The sequence below is a fragment of the Carassius gibelio genome, chromosome B13 (genome assembly GCF_023724105.1).
Source record: "Carassius gibelio isolate Cgi1373 ecotype wild population from Czech Republic chromosome B13, carGib1.2-hapl.c, whole genome shotgun sequence".
In the NCBI taxonomy this organism is placed as follows: Eukaryota; Metazoa; Chordata; class Actinopteri; order Cypriniformes; family Cyprinidae; genus Carassius; species Carassius gibelio.
The window spans coordinates 11756527-11776178 of NC_068408.1; the positions used below are offsets into that span (position 1 = coordinate 11756527).

General features: G+C 39.6%; 1 protein-coding gene across 6 annotated transcripts in view; it reads right to left on the reverse strand.

The window, feature by feature from the left end:
* LOC127970778 (zinc finger MIZ domain-containing protein 1) overlaps positions 1-19652 on the reverse strand; it is a 135817-nt gene that overhangs the window by 30416 nt on the left and 85749 nt on the right. For 5 of the 6 annotated variants that reach the window (XM_052573507.1, XM_052573505.1, XM_052573509.1 and 2 more), the window contains 2 exons: positions 8107-8226; positions 3026-3139 (listed from right to left, as the gene is read on the reverse strand). In XM_052573507.1, the coding sequence (XP_052429467.1) occupies positions 3026-3139; positions 8107-8175 (183 nt within the window). In that variant the 5' untranslated portion in view covers positions 8176-8226. Of the gene's footprint in view, positions 1-3025; positions 3140-8106; positions 8227-18641; positions 18695-19652 lie in introns of all 6 variants that reach the window. The other variant, XM_052573506.1, reaches the window with a different exon arrangement.

Sequence of the window (19652 nt, forward strand, 5' to 3'; positions counted from 1 at the left end):
TTCGCAAAACAATTCAAAAGCGTGTAAATAAAACCCTAAAGCCACATGTAAGACGGAGATCGTAGGTGACAATGTTACATAACTCTGGCTTTACCTGAATCTCTTAAAGGGACTGAACACCCAAACATGTCATTTACTCACCCTCACATTGTTTTAAACCTGCACTGACTGACTTTTATCATAGAACACAAAAAGAGAAGTTAACCAGAATGTTCAAGCTGCTCTTTTCCTTACAATGAAAGTCTGTGGTGACCAACTTGCTATCAAACTTAAAAAATGACAAACTACTACCAAAAAGTGCCATTACAGCAATCCATATGGAAACTGCGGGGTATATTCCAAGTCAACTAACGCAGTAACTTTGCGTAAGGGACCAAGAAAACCTTAGGAATAAATAAATAAAAACGTTTTTTATTTAACATATTTTCTTTTTTTGGAGCATTACAGCCCCTGGTCCCCATTTACTGAAAAATAGCTGTGGGAAAATTCTGCCAAACGTCTTATTTATATTCCACAAAAAAGTAATATGGGATTAGAACATCACAAAATGTGAGTAATTATTGGAAATCTTCTCCATTAAAATGATACAACAGGAAAGCTTAAATATTTTAGACCACAGGCTGACAAAAAAAAAAAAAAAAAAAGTGTTTAAAAGACCCATTTTTCATTTTAAAGTTATGGGTTTGAATTGCTCTGAATAACATTCAATTTGAAAGAATTCATTTTGTCTCCCCTTTCACGCTCTATTATTCTATCCATCAAAAAAGACACAACCAATATAAAACGAGAGGCATTCAACCTTTTGTAATATCTGCTGTAAAATCTGAACGAGGCTGCACATGATCTTTAATGACTCATGTATCACACTGCTGCAGCTGTGCGCTGCATTTATCCACTTACTAACCTTCTCAATTCTTAACACCCGGCGCTTGACGTGCAGTTTGCGTTCACATGGGGTGCAAACGTGACTCTTCTTAATCATAAATTGTCATACATCTGCTACCAAGACGGTGCAACAAAAACGACAAATCAAACCTGTGCTGACAGATCTCTATTCATGATTTAATGGTCAAATAACAGCTTAACGGGATTCTAGAATGGCATCTATGAAACTGAAAATCCAGCCCAGTTTTTGTCCTCCAGTTTTTTTTTTTTTTTAGATGTTTGGACAGGCAGCGCCGCTGCGCTCTTGCCAGACTTTAATTTCCCTTCTGCAGCTGCACTTGCCAAACGCAGCAGCCAGGCTTGCTGCCACGAGGGCTGGTATAGATTCCACTGGCGTTTAGAAATGCATCCTCTCATAAGCCGTTTCCACATAATCTCTCTTCTCAGAATGCAGGCCTAAAATATTAAGTGATTCAACAGAAAAAAATATCAGAATCACTGAGCCACGCAAATCTCCTCGGTTACAGTTTTGTTAAAGGGCTGGGGGCACACAAACAGTGATAGACAAGAAAAAAAAAAGCCATTTATTTCTTTCCAGAGTGAGGCCCATAACACTGCAGATATGCAGGGTTTACAAGAAAAGACAGTGGGACAGCAGAGAAAGTTGTCATCGCTAAAGCTACTGACAGTTTGGAGATGTCATTTATCATTTGGCTGAGTGCTGATATTGCGCAGCTGGGAGACAATGGGAGAACAGCTCCATATGCAGGTCTGCGGAGAGCAGAGAGCTACCTGCTGCCTGAGGGGGAATGTGTAAGACATGTCCACATCTGTCAGCCAACATTCTTATCTCCCCAGTTCTTTCATCTCTCCACCATCCTCACCTGTGGGGAGAAGAACCTCTCCGCTGCTCTCTGAGGGACCCGCAACGCATCAGACAAATTAATTAGAATATACAGAGCACAAACATACTGTGCATCCGTTTGGAGTGAACGCGTGTGGTGTGAAGACGGTGTCTAGGGACACACTGTCATGTACACAGGACACCAACTCCAGAGAGGGAGGCTGAACCAAACTCAGGCTGTCAGAGCGGTGCAGCAGCAGCACCAAGGTTGTCTGGAATACCTGGAGAAAGCTGTCCGTTAACATTCCCATTCATCTCAAAGACAGTAGCTCGGCTGCTGCAGAGACCCATGTCCACCCATGTTAATAATTCATTAAAAAGCAAGAAAAGCTGCAACAGAGTGCATGAAGACATCCCACACTTTTATTTACTTTTGCTCAATTAAGTGCATTATCCGGGTATTTAAAGTGCACTTTTCAGTGTAACCACATTTCTTACACTATTTATACTACAACATGGCATAGAAATCTCAGGACAGCGTTTTACAAACTTGAAAGACAATATTTGGAGGTCCTCGTATCTAAGCTGACTGTATATTTACTTCTGGTGCTTCAAAAATATGATATCAGTCTAATGTTTGGCTTTTTAATTAAGTCTAATAAATGCAATTATTTGAAGGCTTACTGTGGCCCCCGGTTGAGAAGCACTGATCGGGACAAGTGCCAATTTTTGAAAGAAAAAAATGTAAAAATCTCAGCAAAGACAACTGATGCAAGTCTGGCTAGAACAAGCATATTCTGAGAGCCTCCTAGTAAATCAATACATGAGGAATTCAGATCACAGAGTGGGAGTGGGGGATGAAATAAGTCCAGTGGAAATCAATGGGAAATGTCTGTATGCCCACGAAAAGCACCTGGACTGGAGACCTGAATCAGACTGAAGGTTCTAAACGCTGGCAATATGCCATAATCAATGATAGTCATGGAGAATGTGGGGCGAGTGTCCTACTGTATGTTCCGCACCACTAGCACCAATAAACAGAACTAAATGTGAAAAGTTTAGCTTACTAATGGTTTAATTAGACCTGATTCTGCATGGTGAGATAGGAGAAGGTATTTTCCTAAAAAAAAAAAACCTTAAAAACTAGCTTCAGGCAGAGGTTACAGGAGGGAAGAAGAGAAACAGAGAGAGAGAGATCAGTGGGTGGGCAGAGGGACACGTGAAGCGTGACTGTTGCTTTAACCTTCGTCACCGGCCCCTGACATGAGGACAAGACTTCAGCAGCTGCTGTCTTACCGTCAAGCATCCCATAAGGCTTTGCTCAAATGGCCGCTGGAAGGCTCGTGGGTCTCCACACCAGTCCAGTAGCTCCGTCGCCGCTGTCTGGAAATTGGCCGGATTCTGTAAGTGCTGTTCGAACAGAAGACATCACAAATATTACAACATTAAAATCTAGAGGGTAAATCAATATTTAAAAACATAATTTTTGGAACAAAAATAAACACTGAAAATATTCAATATTCAACACTGTTGTGAAAACATGACCATGATACTTCAACATGAGATGTTATCATCACATAAATATCACATAAAAATCATAATACTCTAATCATACTAAAACTTCACATACAGGGATTCAAGATAAAATGTTTATCCACCTAAAAAATAATCCCACTAAATGATGGTTTAGAAAACTTAAAAAATGGAGAAAAATATCTTTTATATTGTATTTTATATTATATATTATTTTATAATATACCAAAATTTTAAAATATTTTCTAGAATAAGTTCCACAGAAGAAAGATCATACAGGAAATTCATTTTTGATATACAACTTGATATTTAATAAAATAAAATTGAACATCATAATTTTACAACTATTACTTTACTAATATATTTATATTAAGACTGCATTTAAAAACTCTGAAACGTTTGTGTTCTTAATTACCTGCTGAGGGACAAAATTTATGCTAAATTTATGTAATTTTTTTTATAATTTAGACTTTATTCTACTCTAGAATATTTCATATTTCTTTAAACGGACAGAAGCACTTGAAAACCTGCTGAAAATATTTAATGAATATAATATTTAACAACTTTTTAGAGCATGTGAACCAAAATAACTATTCAGTAATCCAATTCTGCTCCTTTCTGAATCATATACCATATTCCTTATACATTTTATGGCATATTGACAACCAGTATTCAACAAGGGGTGGTATTTGGATCTTAAAGTGGATATTGTTTTCAGTCAGCCGAGTGCTCCAACTCCTCCTGCCCTTTGACTCGGTGCATCTGCACAGCTCTGCAAGAACCCAGCCGGTAACCCAAGGCCTCCTGGTCTGAACGCAGCTGTGCATTCTGGGACAGATCCACCCTCCTGACAAAGAGCTCAGTGTGCTTCAAGGCCTCCTCATACACCGCAGTGCGTCCTAATCCAGACTCTTCATCATCTTTTGTCCACTAAGATGTAATAGATCTGCACGTCTGAAAGCAATAGTCAAGCAGAGCCAGCCAATAAGGCGAGCACAAGAGGGGGGGCTTTGTGGCAGAATTGAATGAGAAGAGGCTTATTCTCTTTTCCCTATGATTTTTTTTATTTATTTATTGAGCAGCGAGGTTGTTTATCCTCCCCTCAGGACCCAAACTCTCTAGCGACCAGTGGCGCACAAGACATGACAAGAAATTTAAACAAACGAGCAATCTGTACACCCTCTTCAGAGCGTTTGCACGTTTAATGCTCCGGCGCTGTTTGGCCACTCCGAGGAGGAGACTGTGCACTTTGAAGACCATTATACTCCGACGGACACCTCCTCTTCCCCAGCTCACAGCGAGGAAGCGGCATTGTCTTCCGAGGGCGGCAGAGGTCGCCATTTGAATGAGCGAATTTGGTGTGTGTGTGTTGACAAAGAGCTCATCTGACAAAGAGCCAATGTCTAGTGCCGCAGAACCCCGCTGAGTAAATCCAGCACAGCATAAGGGATATGCGGGTAGAAAATGTTCTCCCTCTCACCGCAAAAAGCTGGTGGAAAAGAATCTCCATTTTGAGGGAGGCAATTCTTTGTTTAAGCCAGACATTCTGGTCTCTGGCTCTTACCACACGATTATCAGGAAAGAGAGGAGGGGATGGAAAGCTCGCTGTTGTGATGGTGGGCACTGGGAGCCGTGTGTCAGCAGTGAAGGGTTTTTGGCAGGATCGTAACACAGGTGTGAAGGCAACAGCAGCCAAATCTCAGCACTCCACCTTTCCCCTGCTAAGCATGTGGTGTCCAAACAGAACCTCTCCACCTCAGGGCAGCTCTGTGTGCTGCGATCAGTCACTCCAGAGGCATTAAAGTCATGTTGCTTGACCAGGCCTGGACATGTGCACTTCTGATCATCTATTCTACAATTTCACTGTATTACACTCGATGATAATGGAAAATATGATTTTCTTGCTCTTTTTTTTTTTTTTTGATGTCCTCCCAGTCCAGTTTTAGGAACTAAACTGCAAAAAATGTATCATATGTCACAACCATAAGAATATCTACACACACACATATACATGGAAAAACTGGAATATGTTAAGTTTATGTATTTCTAGGCCTATTTTATATAAATGCATATTTATAACATTTAAATAATTTTTAATTATTTTATAAAAAATATATTATTGTATCTGGTGCAGGAAACGTGATCAATAGTATTAAAAATATGATAAAAAGTATAGAATATGACTAAATTGACAGCATTTTTAATTCCTAAATTAAGAAAATATAACTCAAATTAGGAAATTTTATGGAAAGGAGTCTTCTAATTATTCAGACCGCATTCAATACTTCACTCAGACAAAAGACCAAAAAAAGAAGGTCAGGATCTTGAAATCTTAAGGCCAATTTCTCTCATCAGCTAATCTGTCGTAGGAAATCCCTGAGCACGAGCTCATTTCATCAGTCCTACACGGGACATGGACCACGAGTAACCGCCTCCTCCAGTATCAGAATACTATTCAGCAAATTTGTATTCATGTTCCATGTGAATGATAATTTCTTCTTAAGGAGAAAAAAGAAAAGAAAGACTGTCTAATTAAACAGAGTCGCTGTGCCATGTTTCACTTATTATTTCTAATCATTAAATTCCTCCTCATGCTTTTGATGGAGAATGAGCCAAGAGAATTGCTCTGATCATCCGAACGTTTACCATGCGTTCAAAGGTAAACACTGTGAATGATGAGAGTTTTAGTTTTACTTTGCAGAATAAATTGAAGCTCAACAAATAGGAAAAAGAAAATGGGGACACTAAGTTCAGACGCCACAATTTTACTTACTGTTCTTAATATTACTCCACTGAATTGTTTTGTTTAATATACAGTTAAAATGAACAAAAATGTGTAGGAAGAACTGATGTGGGTGAACCTGTGATTCGGTTCAATGCACCACTTCGACTCGAGTTGATTGTGATGTCAGTCTGCTCCTCTCAGACAGAAGAGGATCTCATTTAGTGTGATTGACAGCTATTGGCTGCCGACTGCTCAGCGTGCGGGCTTTAACTGCTGGTGAGGAAGCCCGCGATGGGAAAACAGAGGAAGTCTGTAGGAAGGGCTCTGTAAATGAAAGTCAGATGGCAGTGCAAGAGTCTGGCAGTATGAGGATAGAAAAAAATTCTAAGAAGGCAAGAGAGAAAATGGTCCGTTTGATCGACATTACAATCACAACATGCTGATGGCTTCATGTGGGTGTAAGTCATGGGATTGGACATAATGTTTTACACCACTGTCATTATAACCAACTGAGTAAAGTTGAGGGGAAGAATCGATTGTATGACAGGCAGGCGCATGATTGAGTGACAGGATGACAGAATGATGAAAAGAGGGAAATGGGACAGAGAGGAAAGGAAACACCCTTATTAGATTGAAAGAGTATCAGGCTTTTGACATACTGATGTCACAAACAAGAGAATTAGAAATTGTCAAGGTACTGGCATTTCCATATAAACTAGAGGTCATTCTAATACTGAAGTTTAAAATTGTCTACTGTGTTCTGTGCAAAACATTATTACTGTTGTTGCTGCAAAAAAAAACGGACTAAAATATTATGTGGATATAACATGATAAAGCTTACTTTTAAATTTAAATACAGTCTCTGCTCAAATTGAGCTCACTGGGACAAAAGTCCTGGCAGCTAAACTGCCGACTCTCACCACACTAAATGTGCCATATCAATATGATTAATGAGCAGAAATCGATTGTGTTTTGTCTTTAGCGTTAATCAGACTCAATCTGCTATGCAAAACAGTGTCATTTGTAACCAATTAAACAGGCTCAGAAATTCAAAGGATTCTTACATGCTGTAGACATGATCTTATTAGCGCTAAGACTTGCTTAATTGATGCAGAGACGGCAAAGCCTAGCGGAAATCTGTGTGGACATGAAAAATGCTGAACTGTCTGTAATCTACAAGTTGGCATGCCAAATATTTCCATAAATCTGTCGAGAGATGCAAAATGTCACACCTACACAGCACACTGCAATTATTCAAGTCGAGATTCACAAGACATAGCCTTGGGTCATACCTACTGGTGTGAAAGTCTGGCTATAGTTGTCATTTTTTTTACTTTTTCAATTGTCCTCTTTGATATATTAAAACAAGAGGACATTTGAAGTGGTTTTCACAAACTGAAGTGCTCTTAAATCAATCAAATCTTTGTTTTAAATGCACTGATACCCACTCGTATGGTTTAGGGTTTAGAAACACTGTTTAAAAGCATGAGTCTGTGACTCAGCAGTGAGTTGATCTGATAAATCAAAAGGGGGAAAAGTCTTAAATTTAGGAACAGGGTTAGGTTTTGGGTTAACCTGTAGTCATTATACTCTACCATTCAAGATTTAGTGTTGGTAAGACTTTCTCATGTTTTGGAAAGAAATGTCACAAAGGCTATATTTCTTAAAAAAAGGAAATAAAGTAAAACAGTAATATGGTTATCAATAAATATCATTACAATCTTTTCTTTATTTACTGAAATGACAAAGCTGAATTTTTAGCAGCCATTATTAGTCTTCAGTGTCACATTATCCTTCAGAAATCAAACTTTTAAGCAGTAGCATAATTAGTTCAATTTAAAAGTAAAAGAAGCCTATGGAATATCTGCATTTGGACAGCTAGGTAGTGTGCCTGTGTTTATGAACACAAAAACAAACGCCGGAAAATAGGGGATGCTTGGAAAACAGCCGAGGAGGACAACAGGGTTCAGACTCCAACCATATTGGGCAACCTGATATGAGCCAAGCTAATGGAAAACTACAGATCGCCATCAGAGAGGCAGTGGGAGACCCTGGAACAATAAACAGACAGACGGACAGACGGACGGTCATTGTGTCACTGTGGTTCTTTTCTCCTCACCTGTTTGATGCACAGCAGCCTGTCATTGGTCTGCTGTATGTGCCTGTCCATCGAAGGAATCGAGTTCATCTTGACTGCTGCCTCTTTCTCTCTACCTGGAAGCCATTAAAGTTCTTGTCTCTGAAAAATGGACAGACAAAGAGGAGTGTGTCAGGCTGAGAGAAAAACGGGAAAGCACTTCAGCGCGAATCTGTGATCTCCTCGCACGCTCAACGAGGCCCTGAAAGATACTGAGCACTCAGATGACATTTCAGTAGTGGGTGAGGAGCAGCCGTCCCATCCATCTTTCATGTTGACAAAGTTGCTCCAGTGTAACTGTGGCACTCCTCTCAGTTTCTTACAAGTACAACTGTGATCTTCAAAAACAATAAACAGCACAACTCAGTGAGGATGGAGCAGAGAAAGTGTGTGTGTGCTGAAAAGAAGAACTGTGACCAATTACACTCCAATCAGACCTCTGCAAATGCCTGAACCCCATCAGTGTGCCTATTACACGCTGTTAAAGGTATCAGACCTTACATTCAAGGTTATCAATTTAGCCGCTGCAGGCTGATTTACAGTTGCGTTCGCTGGCAAATAAACACAAGGCCCCGTGGCCAGCGCTGTAACTCACTGAGCCGACATGTGGAAGGATTAATTGGTGAGGAAAGGGAGCGTCGAGACTTCATCTCTCATCTGGCCACTTCACCGCCATCACTCTTAAAATTCCAAGGCACAAATGTGAAGAAAAAAAAAACAGGCAGACAGACAGAAATTCCCCCAACATTCACTGCAGCGGTCTGATAAAACTCTCTTCAAACACTTTGGCTGTGTGTGTGACAGGACGGGGAGCGTCTCTGGCTCTCAGGAGGGTTAGATAGTGCCCTATATATGTTAAAGCAGAAGTGATGTCGGGACAGGTATTAAAAGTGCTTTCTTAAGCTCGCATAAAATGTTTAAACACGTAAGTCACGGATGAAGCGACACAGGCCTGGTACCTGCATAATGGAAGTGTGCTAAACTCACAAACTCAAACTCATACAAAAGCATGACTAGCTCTCATTTTAGCTAAATAAACTCCAACTAATGTGCAAAAGATGGAAAACATTTCAAAAAAATTATATATTTGTATTAAGTAAAAAATAAAAAAATAAAAAAATATCCCAAAAAGAAAATATTGTTGTCTGTAAACTAATATTTAAATATTTAATTATCTTTTTCAACCTATTACCACATTCTTTTTTTTTTTCTTTTTTCAAAGCATAAAAAATGATATTTTCTTAGATTCTCTTATTCTCACTAGGGCTTCATCTATTTGATCAAAAATACTGTAAAATAGTAATATTACATATTTAAAATAACAATCAACAATGCTGAAAAAAAAACCTTTGAATTGAAGATCATGCTTGAAAAAAATACAAATAAAATAAAAGCTGTATTCGTTCTAAACAGGTCATACTGTATATGAAACAGTTTTTCTTCACAAATATACACACACACACACAGGAAAACAATAACATATGGATATTTTTTTTTTACACTATAAAGCACAGAACTAGAAACAGCAAGGGCGTATAAAGCACGAGCTGATGTTTTTATACAATGAAAATCGCTCAAGATACATGTGTCTGCCATTAAGTAAATGCGATGCTAATTTGGCAAAATGCTCTGACAGGATCCGTGTGTGTGGCTGCAGTGACCGTCAAAGGCCAGCAGGTGTCTCTCTCTCTCACACACTGCACTCCTGCCACCCTGACCACCAGCACCACCACAAATAACTGCTGAGTGTTTCTTTAAGCCTTTACAAGCGCTACAAATCCTCTGCTCCAACCCACTAACAGGGAACGCTCAAACCAGAGGCTCGCCTGTCTGACCTTGTGGCTATTGATTAACCATTTCCCTCCTTACCCCTCTGTCACTCTCACCTCCAGCTACCAGCGGTGAGAGCACGAGGGGGGGGGGGGGTGCTCTCACTCTCCTCCTCCTCCTCCTCCTCCTCCTGGTGAGGCGGCTTTTGTTTGGTGTGCAAACTCTAATCTATGGGCTTCAAGAGAGCGATGATGACATGAAAACATCTTTACAGCAGCAGCTGAACATCCTGATCGATGACGTCAAAGAGCCGTAAAGCAGAGTCCAAAGCTTGATCACGCATCCCTCTCTCTCTCTCTCTGTCAGTCTCTCACCCCTCAGGCAATGAAGGCTGGAAAAACACCAGTTATATAACACACCAACTACCTCAATGAAAACAAACTCTTGTTCTCATTATTCAAAGAGAAGCACAAGCTGGCCATGGAGTCATTCCAAACGAAAAGTTTAAAGTCAGATACTTGGCCATGCTGGAAGAATTTCACAGTATTTAACTGCTCTTGGACTCATCTAACTCAAATCACATTTCTTTATATAAAATAAGAATAATTATAAGATGAAATGCCCATTATGTTTCTTATTAGCTGAATAAATAATAAAATATGATCTTGCATGTGTTTCTGTGTGTGTGTGTGTTTGTGTGTGCATGTGCGTGTTTATTTTGCCTTTTGTTCAACATAATATCTCCAAAACTGCACTCTTATTCTTAAAACATGCTACAAAAAATTATTTGACAAGTGTGAATTACAAAAATATTGATAAAATATTGCACACACTAATCACTTAATTATTTTTTAATTAACCAATATCTGTTTCATAAAACACAATATTTTATGGAATTTACACCACACCTTAAAAAATGACATGAGATGACATGAGGTTGATATCCAGGTTTTCAAAAAAGAAAAAAAAAAAAAAAAACAGAACCTTAACAACAAAATAAACAGTAGGATAAATTATATGATAGGAACAAGACTAGACATAATTCATATCGTCAGAACAAAAACAAAAACAAGAGAGTGAAGTATAAAAAAACACTGTGGAAGGCCGTTGTGAAAGGTGGGGTCAGATAGAGGGCTGAGAGAGAGAAGGAGAGAAAGAGAGAACTTAGTTTGTGCAGAGAGAATTATCTCTTCATAATCAGACACACACTGCATGAGCGAGTTCTGCATTTCCACTCACGCTTGACTCCCTTTTCAAGGCAGCTCTCTATAAATACCATCAGTCGCTCTCTTGGGTTACGGACAGGGATTGAGAGACTGATACCAGCCTGGAACACAATTCAAGAACAAGGCCAAGCTTAAAAGACTGATCATAATTACAGCTCATGCACAGATCAGACCAAGAGATCTTTACAAAGCAACTCGACTCGTTCACGTGACGTAAACTTCTCATTCGCCAGGACAATAGTTTCACAACTCAATCAGCATTCAATCTTTTCAACCTCAATCTAGCCAAGAGCTGCCCACTTTTAGGAAAGATCTGTCTGAATGAGATGCCAAATCACCAATCAGGACTGATCCTGGAGTCATTAAAGAGACAGAGTACCCAAATTGTCACAATTAAACCTTATGTTGTTTGCAGAACTCAAAAGAACATATTTTGAAGAATGTTGATAACAAAATTTGACATCTTTCCTCAAAGCATCTTCTTTTATGTTCTGTAGTAAAAATATGGAAGACTATACACTTTAGCTCTATGCTAGTAACCTTCTATTAGATATTTTAACATTTCCCAAAGAATTGCTATCTCTCATCTGTCAGACTAATTTAGTTATTAGTTCTCCATTGAAAACAGCTCATTAAACTCATGTTCATTTCCAGGTGGGCTGGTGCACTCTTGACTCTAGGAAAGTTGCGTGGTACTAGCCAATCAGATTGGAAATGGCCATTTTGGCCAGGTGCACAAAATGCCTCAGGCGGTCAGTGCACGGACTGTGGGCGGTCTGTGGGTGGAACTTATGGGACTCACTTTCAGCTTGGCTGATCAGAGTGCAGTCATACTAAAGACCAGACACAGGGAAGTTTCTCAGCACCTGTCGGTGTGACCACCACGGCTAAGTGGCAAAGAGGCAAGGGTCCACAACAAGTGCATCCACGTTTGGTGCCACATTCTGCTGTCTTATCAGTTCAGTCACCACCAACTAACTATTGGACACTTACACTACCAATCAAACGTTTGGGGTTGGTCAGATTTTAAAATGTTTTTTTTTTTTAATGAGTTTCTTAAGCTCACTAAGGCTACATTTATTTGATAAGAAATAAAGTTACAATTTGTGAAAGATTTGTTACAATTTAAAGCAATTGTTTTCCATTTTAATAGATTTGAAAATGTATTCCTGAATTTGCAGCATCCATTACTCCGTTTTCGTTGTAATATGCTGGTGTTTTTCTGCTAAAGAAACACATATTATTATCAAGTACATTTTTTATTAGTTAATATATTTTATTATTTTCTCTATAGACCCGACTTACAGCATTTACTTTTAAAACCTATAAAACTTTTTGAGAATTGCTTTGCATGAAATTCAATTCAATTGCCACTGTATATCAAAAGTACAAATAAACTCAATAAACAATACATTTTCATCAAACTCCAAAACCTTATATGTAGATAAAACCCCAAAACCGTGACAAACATGCAAACAGGGAAAGACAAGCAAGCAAATAACCATATTGTTGTAGCTCTGAACCCATTTTGCTTGTGTGTGTGTGTGTGTGGCGAGGAGCAGTGAGCTGGACAGTGGCTCCTGCAGACAGCACAAGGCAGCATTTGTTATGTGAGTCCAGAAAGGCAGCGTAAAGGCTCTCCACTGCTCTCTATTGTCCTGACCTAAAATGTGCGGTAATCTCCTGAGCAGTCTCTCTAGCACCATATGTGTGTGTGCTGGCCTCCTCCTGCCCCCATCTCTCCGTTTTTCCCTCTCTTTCTCCCTTATTCTCTCCTGCCACTCAGTGTGCCCCTCCTCCCTCGCTCTCTTTCTCTCCGGAACCCAGGCTGCGCGCTCCTTTAACAGGCTGGGGAATGGATTCATTTCATCTAATGTGGTTTGGTCTGAAGCAGAGCCACTCACCCTGAGCAAGAGGCTCCCCACTGCAGTCATGTGTTTTCATACAAGCCAATCAACACGGCCGCACCGGCTCACCATCTTCCCCCACCGTCGCCCTTCCTCTCTCTTCCTCTCACGCTCTCTATTTATTTCTTCCACTCACTCTACCTTCCTCTAACTCTCAAACAGACTCCCCCTTTCCGCTTTCCCCCCTCCCTTTCTGCCTCCCCCTCCTTTTCTTCTTTACTCTTTACATCTGCCTGAGGCTTTCTGTTTCATTCTGGTCACAAGGCACTTAGCTACTGACTCGAGTCTGCTTTTCTGTCCCTTCAACTCTCACCTCACCTCATCCTCCACGATATCACAGTCCCCATCCTTCCCGCTCACTTTAATTTGCTCTTTCTGTTCAAGTTTCTCTACCCGTCTCTCTTTCGCTCTCATTATTTGTTGGTATCCCTGCTGGAACAGAAGGTTGATGTGGCCCATCTGTGAGCTGATGGGAGAGGGGAGGGCACATGTACAGACAAACCACCCCCTCCAAAAACTCCCCTCAACTAACAGACTATTCTAATTAGTGGTCAGCCATTGTATTTGTGACATTAGCTAATATGGTCTATTTTTACGGTCTTAATTCGCTGGGGCATATTTTTAGCCAAAAAACACTGTATGGGTCAAAATCATCGATTTTTCTTTTATGATTAAAATCATGCTCCATGAAGATATTTTGTGAATATCCTACTGCAACTATATCAAAACCAAATTTTTGATTAGTAATATGCATTGCTAAGAACTTCATTTGGACAACTTTTAAAGGTGATTTTCTCAGTATTTAGATTTTTTGGGACGATCAGATTCCAGATATTTAAATAGTTGTATCTCGGCCAAATGTTTTCCTATCATAACAAACCATACATCAAAGGAAAGCGTATTTATTCAGCTTTCAGGCGATGTGTAAATCACAATTTTGATTTTCGAATTGACCCTTATGACTGGTTTTGGGTTGCAGTGTCACAAATGTATTATAGCAACGGCTCTGTGTAGTAACAGCTGCTCTATGTGAAATCACGCACCTGATGGAATTAACCGCTGATTAGAGAACCGGCTTTACTGATGAGATGCGCATTAACGATCGTGATCGGAGCACCCCTAGTATATATATTAGCCCTACCTATAGGGCTAACCACAGGTATTCTCATGAATGCTCACATCTGAAAACATTAAACACAGTGATTCTACACATGCTGTATTTTTTCAAAATTTCTTTACACCTCTGTAGAAGTGGAACGACCTCAGATGGTTTGACTTTGCCCTTGAGTAGCTAAATGAAAAGCACATCACTAACAGAGGGCGAGTATGGCCGCCCTGAAAATAATGTCAACCCAGCGTTTCCTGTGTGCAGGGAGCAAAATGGATCCTGGCCTCATACTGATCTGCTGCACAGATAATATCCACTTTAATTTCTCACCTGAGGGGAAGTTCTCACAAGGGAGCTGCTGACGCCAGGCTGGGGATGTGACAGCCATTTTTCATCAGCTCACTGCATGATGCCAACACACTGTAACCTTTTTCTACTAATCTGGGGTCAGTTTAGATTTGTTTTATTGTGTATTACTGTGGTTTATTGCTAAATGTTCCTCCTCAGTGGCCATTTAGACACCCTGAACTTCACTGCAAGGAAACAAGTACAACATCACTCTTTAAAATCAATTAATTACCCAATATAAAGAGAGTAATGAAGAAAATGAACTCTTAAACAGGCAACTATCCCTGCAGCTTGTGCACTTCCCAAAACAGGCAGTCAGTTTTGAAACTGTCCGCAGCTGTTTAACTATTTGATATTTGAGAGCGTTTGGCGTCTATAAATATTGAACAGCAGTACGGTGCCAGGGGGCTCTACAATGGCAGGTATGTGTCACCAGATACCCTAGTACAATCCCATCATTCCATGTATACGTTGGGGGGGGGTTTGTGAACTCGCTCTCACTTCTGCGCTCATTCCTCGGCGTCTGCTCACTTCAGCTCTGATTCACTGCGCAGGGCAAGACCAGAGCTGAGAAAAACTCCAGCTATCTCAGATAAGAGCTCTCTGGGTCTGTGTGGCGCTCTGCCCGTCCAACCCGAGATGGCAACAAATCACTGTGTGTGTAAATCACGATTTAACCCTTCGCCCTTATCAACACACTGCCCAGGATTGCCAAGCATGCCGGTTGGTGCGTGTGTTTGTGTGTGTGTGTGTATGTGTCTTTGTGAGGTTAAGCAAAAGAATGTCCAGCATTCCTAACAATCTTCTCTCACCCTCCTCTGGCTCATCCTGAGATTCTCTCATTTGTCCGAGATCGCTAACTGCCAGGTCTGGACAGCCTTGTGTAAGTAAACCAGGAAGTGTTTTCACCCCACAGTGGGTTGGAGTGGCAGGGGCAGTAAACCAGCTCAAATCCCCCGCTGCCTACATTCCTTCACTTCCTTTTGAATTATATGATGGACATAAAGTAGTGGTTGTCAAACTAGGCAGCTAAACAACTGAAATGGGGTGGAAACAATAAAAACAAAACTGTTACAGTTTTAAGCTATGTACAAGACTCCTGAAGTAATTTACTAATCCATAATTTTGCCAAAATACTGTTTTTCCATTACTTCACTGAAAATAATTGTTAAAAGGGTCATATGATGCTTTTTTAAAGACCATTATTTTGTGTATTTGCTGTAACAGAATATGCTGACATACATTATTTTTCAAATACCGTACGTTATTGTAGGTCCTCTATTCCCCACCTCTCTCAAACGCATCGTTTTATACAAAGTCCCTCCTTCCGACAATCACAGTCTGCTCTGATGCACTGTGCACTGTGATTGGCCAAACATCGCCAGCACTCGTCAGAAATCTAACGCCCCTTTCCATAATTGCGAGCTTCATCTTTCTGAATAAATGTAAATACAGTTAATAACTTCTTTAGTTTTATCATCAGTTCAAGCTCGAAAGGGGAACAGAGTCACGTAACAGACACAGCGATGAAGCTCGTATGTGTTTGCAGTACACAAGCCACAGACAGTTAAGACCATTGACTCCACTGTCTGACCTTGTCACTCTCTCTCTCTCTATCTATCACACAAACGCACACACGACACGCAAAACTCCAAATTTGAACATTCAATAGCAAATACTTAAACTAATAACAAAACATTCTTACAGTAGCTGTTTCAGAAGCGCCAGCTTGATTTCTGCAAAGTCAGAATGACCTCTTCTCCTAGGTTCATGAAACATTCCATAAAATGCATTTCTGTTCTGTTGCAAGTAATCTTAAAGATCCCTAAATGCATCTACTTACAGAAGCCTTTTGCTTTCACCTATATACACACACAGCATCTCTCTGAAATGACTGCCCAAAAGTGACAACCCAAGAAAGTAAAGTAAATGGTCTCTCATTTGTAGGTTGCATTGACACCTAGCGGTGGATGCAAGTGAAACAGTATAGCAGTACCTCATTTTTTTTGCTTCTCACCTGAAATTCATGCAATAAACATGTTTTGACAAAGATTTAAATTTGTTTGTGGTCTTTATAACCTCCATCAAAATGAGGATTGCAATTATGCACCCGAAGGCATGGGTTGAAGACCCAGTCAGTGACGTCACAATATGCTAATTTTTGTTTAATTCATACCTATGTAATCACAATCACCAAAATGTACTTTTTTTTTTTTACACTGAAACTTGAAAAAAAAATATATAGACCTACCTACCGACACTTTAAATTATTATTTTTTTTCTGTTACTTCAAACCAAAATATTTTTAAGGACGGCCTTATCATGGGTTTAATATCAAATAAATGCAGCCTTGGTGAGTGTAAGAGACTTTAAAAAACACTGACCCCAAAAATGATTAATTAGAATTATTACTTTTTATTATGTAATTAATAATAATTCTTAAAAATCTAATTATAAAAATGTAATTCAATTATTTATTAATTTTTGATTTCATTATATATAGATATAAAACAGCAATACTCAACCAGTAAATAAAATCAATGAATTTCTGGTTTTGATTTACAGACAATAGTTTGTCTATCACTGATATAAAGCCAAATCAAAATACACTAGTTCTACATTTGTTTCTGTATATTTTTCAATACTCCAGGCTGTGGTTATGAATGGATGGTCAGTAAGTCTTCAAAAATCAGGTCACAGTGAGACACATGATTGTGAATCTTATGTACTGTTCCCATCTAAAAATATACCCTAATGCACATCAAGGCAAGGAAGCTACTGAGCTTCTCTCAGAGCATAAAAGACGCCTTCAAATGGAGTCAGAAGCAGAGTCGTATGAGATGAATGCTTGTCATGTGAAAGTTACAAAGATTTCATACATTTACATATCAATTTAGTTTTTTAAAAAGAGAAATCAAAACTTGGCATTAACATGGCAAGTGTTGGAAGTATACTACACCAATTTATTATTTCTGTGGAATCATTGAAAGAAAATGTGGTCTTTCATAAGGATGCATAAATCCTGAGATTTCTAATTTAGGGAGACAGCAGAGAGGAGGAATTCCAGGCCAGGCATTTTAGAACAGGAAAAAAGGAGTGTAATTTACGTTCTTGCACCGTTGGTAAAAGTGAATGGCTGTATTTCAGGCTGGGGGAAGAGGTATCAGGCTCTGTCTGTGAGCTTCGAAGAACAAAACCATGAGTGAGGAGTAGAGCTGACAGGCCGGTGTAAACTAAACCCTGTAGGCAGCAGCTTGGCTGTTGGTGGACACCTCAGGGCTCTTACTGCTGAATAGGTAAGCTGAGAAATTCCATGGCCTTCTGTTTCAGGCCTGCCCTAAAAGTGCTGAAACATCAGCAACTGTAGTCTACCACTGGGCTCAGGACTCAGAAGCTCTTTCCCCTATGTCAGAAGATCCAAAAATAATACATATTTCAACAAATGTGCCAGGTATCAGTGCTTTTTTTAATGTCTAGAGAAAAGACTCAGAAAATAAGAAAATAATTAATTTTTCTCACTTATATTTCATGTATGCAAAAACTTTGTCTCTCTTTAAAAAAAAAAGTGCATCCAAATGAAACCTGATTACAAAACAGTGCATTATGTCGAAGACGTTTCCCATGATTTATACAGCAAAATCACAAGTGAGAAAAACAGAGTGATTTAAACAGCCACACGCTTGCATACAGTAGAATACTGTTCACAAGTGAGACTAGTGTTTCTCAAAAATCTCCAACATCTGACCTCCTGCTCAGCGGCTCCTGCTGTGCCAGAGTTTGCTTCTGTTTTATAAGACAAATCTAATTAGTGTGAAACTCCAATTAAAAGAAAATAATCTATTAGAGGCAAAAAATGTCTCCAGGAATAGAACTTGTCAATAACTCTGCTACTCGGTATTGGTTGGTTTAAAAAAATATGGTGATGAACCCAGCTGACTGAAAATACAGTGTTTTAATTATCTCACTCTCTAATTAAACAGACTGATCAATGGCACAGCACTTACAGCTCATAGCTGCTACACCTGTTTACAAGTGCACTATGTCCGGGGGCTAGAGAACCGAGTACAGCTGGTTAGAAAAGAGGTTTTACTGCTTAGAAAGCACTCAAGATTGCACAGCCAAAGGGATCAATCTGAAATTGATTGACATCAAACTCACAATTAGCACATAATCTTCTGGCCAGGCCCTGTCCGCGCAAGCAGTGATTGGCCCTGTTGGAAAAAAATTAAAATAAAATAAAAGCATAGTTGGTCAGAAACACAGATCAACCACACAGATCAAGATCAGTATCATCAACTAACCTGTGAGAGCATGCTACAACAGAAATATTTTCTTTTTTACAACTTTAATATCAGGGCCGTGGATAAATGTTTAATCTGTATAATTACGGTTTTCTATAATATAATTTATAAAATATAATTCATAAATATATCATGTACACATAGAAAAAAAATGGGCATTATTGTGTGTATACACTCACTTATCAATAAAATTATAAAATGAAATGCGATGGATATGAGTGATACAAATGCCTTTCTACCATAAATGAAAAAAAACCCCATTAAGCCTCATTAAAAAGTAAATACAAATTAATAATAATAAAAAACAACGAAAATATTAATGCACACACACTCAACCCATATTTTAGTTCTCTCTCTCTCTCTCTCTATCTCTATCTTCAGTATTCCTGTGGTAGTATCTTCTGGCAAGGGAGAAATGCAGTACATGAACAAAACAGGGCTTGAGTGCTTTTGTCATCCGTACATGCCAGCAAAGACAGAAACGAGCACACAGAGGGTGGAGGCAAAGTGTCAGACGTTCACAAAGAAAATCAACTTGTGCAGTGTCGCCTGGAGCACGCAGTCGCACACGCAGCGGGCTAGAATCAATCCGGCCGACTGCGCCTCTGCCCCTGTGGATTAAGATTTAAATTGAGGCCCATCTACGCTGTCACTAAAATGGATATTGTATCCTTCATGCAGGATGTAGGGAATTATGGCTTCCCTCTCTCCCCCCTTTACTGCTCTTGACAGATAAGTGGTGCAAGCAAAGCTGCACGGCACAGGTGCTGCTTTTCAAAGCCAGCGGTCGCCTTCATCTGGGCACGGGCAAATAGAGCATGGGATGGCCGGGGTCTGCGAGGGACGCTGTTCCTTTTAAAACCTCGCA